General features: G+C 36.9%; 1 protein-coding gene across 1 annotated transcript; it reads right to left on the reverse strand.

The window, feature by feature from the left end:
- Positions 1-6,221: 6,221 nt before the first annotated feature.
- LOC121156858 (olfactory receptor 5H2-like) lies at positions 6,222-7,160 on the reverse strand. Its single transcript, XM_040980842.1, has one exon. It carries the CDS (start codon positions 7,149-7,151, stop codon positions 6,222-6,224), a length of 930 nt encoding a protein of 309 aa, XP_040836776.1. The 5' UTR covers positions 7,152-7,160.
- Between the last annotated feature and the right edge of the window lie 1,223 nt (positions 7,161-8,383).

The following is an 8,383-nucleotide window of genomic DNA, read 5'->3' on the forward strand; positions in this document are numbered from 1 at the left end:
TGGGACTGCATTATGCTTTTACACAGAGAAGGAGACCATCAACAAAATGAAGTGTCAACTCGCGAAAACAGGGTTCAGCATTGTAGTGTAGCAGATAAAGCCAGAGAATTCCATATTTTGGCTGCCTATTAGAGTCCCGAATGCTCCATTTCTAATTCAGTTCCCCTGGCAATGGCACAAGAAAACAGCATAGAGCAGCTGAAGTGCTTGTTCCCTGCATCCACTTGGGAGAAACACCTGGTTTCTGGCTTTCGTCTTGCCCAATTCCAGCTTTTGCAATCATTTGAAAAGTGAATCAGCTGAGAAAAGACCCATTTTTTTTCTCTCTCCCTCTTTCTCTCTCTGCCTTTCAAATAAATAAAATAAATCTTACAATCTGATGGAACTAGAGAAAATATTTGCAAAAGGTGTATCTGATGGAGATAATATTGAGAATATAGAAGATACATACTTAGCAAAAAATATATGTGCTACTTCTTTACCCTTTTGCTAAGTGAGCACCTGAATTCATCCAGGAGTTTCAGCAACAAGCAGTGATGTAGACTGTAGGTTAACCCACTGTCTATGTTGCCAGGATTCCATACAGGTACTTGTTCAAGCCTTGTTGCTCTACTTCCAATTCATCTCCCTAATAATAAGCCTAGTAAAATAGTGAAAGAGTATAGGGGAAAAAAAGAATTTATATAGGATTCCCAGGGAATGCAACAGCAGCAAAACAAACAATTCAGTTAAGAACTGAGCAGTTTGCATGAATATACAGTTTTCAAAGGATGAAATACAAATGACCAATATCTAGGTGTTGAAATGAAAAAGTGCTCCAGACCACTTGCCATCAGAGAAATGCAAATAAAACCCAAGATGATGTTTCGCCCCACCCCAGTTAAAATGCCTATTAACCCCATAAAATCAAAACAACAATGAATTCTGAGAAGAATGTTGGGACAAAGACACATTAATCCGCTGTCAATGGAAATGCAAACTATTGCAACCGTTATGGAAGTCAGTATGGAGATTCCTCAAATATCTGAAACTAGATCTAAGATATGATCCCAACATTCCTTTGCTGGGAATTTACTCAAATGAAATAAAGTCAGTGTTTAAAAGAGCTATCAGTTGCTCCATGTTACTCAGTTCAATTCACAATAGCTAAGATATGGAATCAAGAGATATACTTGGCTAAAATGTGGACTAACATCTCTGGAGTCATTGTAGATGACACAGTGAACCTCCAAGTAATAAGCACATTAGAATATGAATATGACAATCACTCCAAAGGAAAGCAATGCATACTGGGTTCCCTCTGAAGACGAGATGCATCAGCAAGTACTCAAGCAAAATGGGAATTTTTCCACTGCTGTTGATATGTAAGAAAACAAATTGTTTCAGAAAAATTGCTTTTTCCTTTTTCTTGTTTTCACTGAGTGTTCCCTGAAATAAAAGGTAATGTATAAACAGAATGGTTTGCACAAGATTTATTAAGTTTGTACTGGGTTAGGTAAGTTGAAATAAAACCAGACACAGAATAATTTAGTTATTGTGTTATAACATAGAGAAATTGGGAGGAACTAAAGAAAATAGAAAATCAGTTATTTCAGTTCATAGATGGTGCAAGCATAACTCGATTTCTAAGGAGAGCCATTCTGTGAGTGTGTTGAACTTATCTGGATATCGTTCCATATGTTGAAATATCCTGGGTTTGAGATACAGATGCAGAGTTAAAGGAAAGGATCATTGTAATTTATTAAACTCCATTTAATGGACTTGTAACATATTTCTTAGGCAAAAGTATGTATTAAGAACAGGCAAAAAAGACATCTTTTAAATTAAATAATTTTTGTAAGCTATAAGGGAAGGAACTTGGAATTAGAGGCAGTAGTCAGGAAATTCTATTTCTAGATTTCAAAGCAAATTCCATATCAGAATTTTCTGGAGTGCCTCTTTGCCAAGACAGAGCAAATTATTATTTACGTAAACAAACTACCTACATCAATTAGGTTAAGAATGAAATCTAGAATTTGTAGTTTTGAAACGCTATTGAGGTTATTGAAATGCATGTGAAATATGTGATACTCATGTACCGTAGTATTTAGAGCGATGAGGAGAACAAGTATAAATGTTCAGGAGAAAGCATACTGTTGAATCGGACTCCATGATAGAACAGATGTGACAAGTGAAAGATGCGGCCAGTGAAAGAAGATAGCCACCTGGTGATGCAGAATTAGTTGGAAGACTTGGTATCTTTGGCAGCTATGTGGAAAGAAAAAACTCTGAACATCCAGATGAGTTGTAATTTGCAATATGACTGCTAGTACATAATTAAAATGATCATATGGAGCCATTGTGGTATTTTAAAGTACAGATGTAATGTCCTATGCGTTAATCCACACTTGATTTGGAATTTGGAAAAGAAATAAAAAATTTTTTAAAAAGAACTACTTGTCATTGCAGAATTATGAAGATTCTATAAGGTGTGTACTTCACACAGCAATGAAATTGTCAACAGTGAGCCTAATCCAAGTTCAACAACAGTCAAAACAGTTTTCATGGGGAGGGGAATGCCAGACTACAGAAAATCATACTATAAATTTCAAAAATAAAAATTTTTAAAAAACAGTTTTCATTCAGATTGCACTGGGACATAAGTATGGCTTTTGACTATCCTTGTAAGTTAATACATCATTGAATAAATTCATTCTTATTTTAGTCAAATATTCATTTTCAAGTAAAGGGTAAATTAGTGCAAAACCTGAAAATGATACTGAGCAGAGCAGAAAGGAATCTGAAAGATTCAATATTATGGGCACAAGAGTGTAAATATGTCTAAGGAGGGCACTGAAGGGCAGTCCTACAAGCCAAAGGACATGCTCTAATAGGACAATGATAAACAGAGATTTGTAATGGTGGGAATAAGAGATTTTGGCAATGTTAAGAACGTCTTCCACAGGATACCACAGTGGACCATCGCAATAATGAATTTATGTTGACTGGCACAGTGAGAAACAAATGGTAATTACTCGTGACTTATTGATAAGACATTGGCGAATGGGATAATTAGAACAAAAATTTGTCAGCTTTCTATCTTACTGAAATTTTTAGAGTTTTACTGGCAGTTTATGTTGAGTTATCCATTTTAAAGTTACAGTTAAGTTTTGTATCCAGTCCCTTTTCCAAGATTGAAAAAGATAGAAAGCCAAATTAGCTGTTTGCATTACATAAACAATATTTCCTTCATTATGGTTAAACATGGTTCATAAGAAAAGATATTTAAAAAAAAAACTCAACACTCCATTTTTTGCAACTGATAGTCTACTGAATTCTATGTTTAACTTCCAAAACCAGCAGAAAGCAAAAATTAGACAGCGGGGGTCCTGTCGTGGTAGCCTAGTAGCTAATTTCCTTGCCTTGCATGTGCCGAGATCCAATATGGGTGCCAGTTCACAACCTGGCTGCACCAATTCCCATCCAGCTCCTTGCTTGTGACCTAGGAAAGCAGTAGAGGGTGACCCAAAGCCTTGGGACCCTACACCTGCTGGGAGACCAGGGAGAAGCTCCTGTGTCCTGGCTTCAAGTAGGCTCAGCTCTGCCATCGTGGCCACTTGGGGAGTGACACAACAGACAGAAGATCTTTCCTTCTGTTACTACTTCTCTCTCTGTATGCCTGCCTTTCCAATAAAAATAAATAAATCTTTAAAAAAGCAGACAGAGAAAACATTTTGAATATTTGCATGCTGGTGTTTAAACAAAGTAAGCACCTAAATGTACATCCTAAAACAGGATGTGGGGTGGGCCAGGCTGCCACTGGAAGGGGGCAGAATGGGCAGGGCTGAACAAACCTTAACTCACAAGAAACAAGAGAAATCGGGTTGGAGCACAGGTCATGCCAAGTAGGTCCTTGCACATACTGATTGTGTGAGACAGGGATGCTAAACCACAGGATCTAAGGGATTAGGACAAGTGAGGGGCTCTGCCAAGCTAGGTCAGAGCAACCACTGGCCTGCGCGTGATCTAAGGCTGGGTATAGGCCTGGTTGGGGAGCTGTGGGGACACCCTAGCTGGGTTGAGTTTCCCACCAGGAGCACATGGGCTGGAATTTTGGCTGTGTTCTGATCAGGATAGGATTGTAATCACTTGGCACAAGTGTGGACTGGGGCTGGAAGCACCAAGCCAAGCCATACTCCAACATCCTCTGGTGCTCTGGAGGACCGGGGAGATGTGTGACAGGCTAGGCTAGGTCTCAGCCCTTACTGAACAATTTGTGAGCTGTATGGGGGTATGGACGAGCTGTGGCTGGGTTGAAACATCCAACAGTAAGAACCAAATGGGGTTGAAGGCCAGTCAAGGAAAGGCACTGTTCCTACTATGACAGGAGGTGAACTGAGTAGGGCTGGCTCATGGACCCACTGGTATGCGTGAAATCTGGCACTGGGAGAGGTTCTGATGGAAGAGTCTGGACAACTTCTCTGGCAGGACACAGTCTCTGCAGGTAAGCGCAAGAAGCATAATAGGAAACAGCCTAGAACAGGCTATGGAAATTATCCCATTGGCATACAAATGGCATGGGTTGGGGGCACACCAGGCTGAACCTGTTCAGGTCACCCGCTGGTGAATCCGAGCACCAGAACAGACCACTCTCATTTATTCCTTGATTGTATTTTTATTTATATTTATTTCCCAATATGAATAGGAAACAAAAATCTTATAAGAAGGAAAAAAACTTTCCAGTAAGTTGAAATAAATAATATATGGTGGAGAACTATCTCATTTTTTATTTACTCAACCAAGTACAAGTTTGCCACCACATGGAAGTAAATGTGATATGAGTCTCCAACTTCTAAAAACTGGAAGCTGTTTTCTACATCCTAATCACAAAATTTCATAAGAACTATAGCATTTAGTGCATTAATAAAACTATAACTGGGACCATAAAGACTAGTAAATGCTTTTTTGTATCATTATTCTAATTTAATCTAAATTCTTAATTGCAAGTTTTTATATTTCCAAATTAAAACACAAATATTTTAAGTAGTTTAGTTGGTATAACACCTAAGTCATTAAAATGTGAATTTATAATTGTGATAATTTTGAATACTTACCCAAAGTTATATCTAAGTAGTTTTAAAGAAAATTTAAATTATCTCAAGTGAAAAGAAAAATAAGAAAAGAAGCAACAAAAATAGGAGTGAGCCAGAGAGGAAGGCTAAAGTAGGGAGTAAAATTATGCATATATCTATCTTTATCTATCTATCTACCTATCTATCTATATATATATATATATCTTATATTTTGCACGAAGATAATATCAGAGAGAACATATGATATTTGTCCTTTTGGAATTGACTTACTTCACTGAACATAATGTTCTCTAGTTGGCACCACCTGGCAAATGGTAGAATTTCATTCTTTTTAATGGCTGAGCAGTATTCCATAGAGTAGATGTACCACAGTTTCCCTCTTTTGATGGGCATCTGGGTTGTTTCCATGTCTTTGCTACTATAGATTGTGCTGCTATCAACATAGGATTGCAGGTCAGTTTCACATAGGCAGATTTCATTTCATTTGAATATATTCCCAGAAATGGACTAGATGACTCATGAAAGATCAGTTTTCAGTTGTCTTAGTACTCTCCATACTGACTTCCATAGCAACTGACTTCCCAGCAACTGTAAATTAGGATATCTTTCTTCCAATAATCATAGCAGCAGAAAGACCAAATATCATATGTTGTCTCTGATACAAGACAACCTTCATGCAAACTATAAGATCAATAAATAGGTAAACATGCATGTGCATATAGTTATTTAGAAGAACTGTGTAATAGAGACTATCATATTGAGATGCAAAGGTACAACACTGTATGTATCTTTTCTTTTCAATAAAAGGTGGACTCCCAATGAAACTTAAATATGTCATGACAAAAGGATGCTGGACATTTTGCCATTGTATATACCTACAGTGTCAGCATACACTTAAATCGCAGAATGATGGACTATTTACTGCTTTTGAAGGACTGTACTATTGCAATAGTATAGGGGAAACTAGTGTCGGGGAGAGGAGTTGGCAGGAGGGAAACTCCAAGGCCTATGGGACTGTATCATAAAATTAAAAATAAAACTGTATATATGAAACACATAAAATTTGTTCCCTTTAAATAAATTTTTAAGTGAAAAATATGAAAAATTCTGTGACTACACTAAAAAAGATAATAAATGCTAGTATACATTCTAAACATTTCTATATAACATTTTTGACAGCGAGGCTATAACTTTCTTATTTCTCAGACTATAGATCATAGGATTTAACACAGGAATTATGATTGTATAAAATAAGGAGTCCATCATATCTTGGTCATCTGCTTTTTGAGATGTAGGACACACATACATGAAGAGAAGAGGACCAAAATACAGAGAGACAGATAAGAGATGGGCTCCACAGGTGGAGAAAGCCTTCCTTGCACCCTTTTCAGACTTCTTTTTTAGTACTGTGAAGAGAATAAATGTATAAGAGACAAGAACAGTTACAATGGTGAACACTTGAATTGAACCAGATAAAATGAAAACCATTAGAAAATTAATAGAAGGATCAGTACAGGAAATCTTAAATAAAGGTATAATGTCACAGTAAAAGTGATGCAGAATGTTGGAATTACAAAAGGACAATCTGAATAAAATTCCGTCGTGAATGAGAGCATGAACAAAGCCACCTACAAATGACAAGACTAATAGCTGGCTGCATAGTCTATTTGTCATAATAACCGGGTAAAGCAATGGCTTGCATATTGCTACAAAGCGATCATATGCCATTGCTGCCAAAAGGAAACATTCTGTTGTTCCACCAAATGCAAAGGAAAGAAACTGTACCATACATTCAGAGAGTGATATCCTATTACTCTGGACCAGGAAATTGACCAGCATCTTTGGAGTCACTGTAGATGATATCCAAGCATCCACAAAGGCTAAACTCCCAAGGAAAAAGTACATGGGGATGTGGAGGGCAGAGTCACTCCAGATGAGAACAATGAGTCCCACATTGCCAACGACAGTCAGGAGATAGATCAACAGGAATACCAGGAACAGGGGGATTTTCCACTGTGGTTGATAAGAAATTCCTGTGAGAATAAACTCTGTCAAAAAGGTTGCATTTTCCTTTTCCATACCTTCACTGGGTATCTCCTGAAACAAAATAAATAAAAGAATGTATTGGTATTTATAACATTTATTTTGGGAGAATAGCTTTATATAAAACCATACTCTTATCACACTATATTTTAATTTTATTTAGTATTACGGGAAATTATTTTGTGAAATGAAAGCTTGAAGTAACTGTAATTGTTTCAATTACAATTTTTTAAATGCTCCACAGGTTTTTAAAATGCATGTAGCTTTTCTAGTCTATGCAGGAAGTCATGACAGAAGTATGGGGAAATGAAAAAAAAAATCTGCAGAAGTAGTCACTGTGGGTCTGTCACCGACTCAGTATAAAATAGTAGTTAGTAAAGATGAGAGGAGTCACTTGGTTATTAGGTAATAGTCATGCAAAATTGTTGCATGAGCATCTTCAACTTTTAGACACTTGGTATTATAATACTACTAGAGTAATAGATAAGAATTTGGGAGTCATTGGCCTACTTGAGGAAATAACAGTGGATCATCTATCACTTGGTGAGTAGACAAAGATAAGAATGGAATCAGGTTAAAAACAATCATTGAGGAATTTAAACAACAGAAGTCATAAAGACAGTCGATGTCACTTAAGAGCATTAAATGGTCAGTATCTGAATCAGTTTCTCATCATATGGGTTTTTGCAGCAGAAAATCCATTGGAACTCGGTTTGTCTTCTCAAACCTGCACAATCTATATGAGTAAAGAGTTACAGACAAAACTACATGAATGAAAAATTATTTTGGTGCCCAAATTACCAAGACAAAAATACTGAGGCACTAGCACGTTTGCTCTGTATTAAACAAGAGCAATGTGAGTGTGCAATGAATTGTCTGGGTTTGACAGCAATAGTAAGTGAGCTACTGTTGGGACGTGATACTGGCTGTTGACTGGCTATGATGCTTCCTTCTGCTCCTGCCATTTTTACTACCTGATTTACTCAAATTCTCCTACATTTCTTTATTACTACTGATTTCCATTTAATTAACTCATTTTCTGTTGGAACACGAGCTGTAAATGTCTAGAATACATAAGGGAAACATAAAAAACAGATGTCAAACTAAGTAATCAAAGAATCAAGAAGGTCAACAGCTGAGTGTTTGGGTCAAGAAAAGAGAAATTGCTAAGAAGAAGGAAACTGCTGAAATCAATGCTCTAGGACAAGACAAAATGAAGAGAGACCAGCACATTTGAAAAGGACCAACGTTTTAGTGGTTTTAAAGAC

The sequence above is a fragment of the Ochotona curzoniae genome, unplaced genomic scaffold (assembly GCF_017591425.1).
Source record: "Ochotona curzoniae isolate NIBS_2020 unplaced genomic scaffold, NIBS_Ocur_1.0 contig_3498, whole genome shotgun sequence".
In the NCBI taxonomy this organism is placed as follows: Eukaryota; Metazoa; Chordata; class Mammalia; order Lagomorpha; family Ochotonidae; genus Ochotona; species Ochotona curzoniae.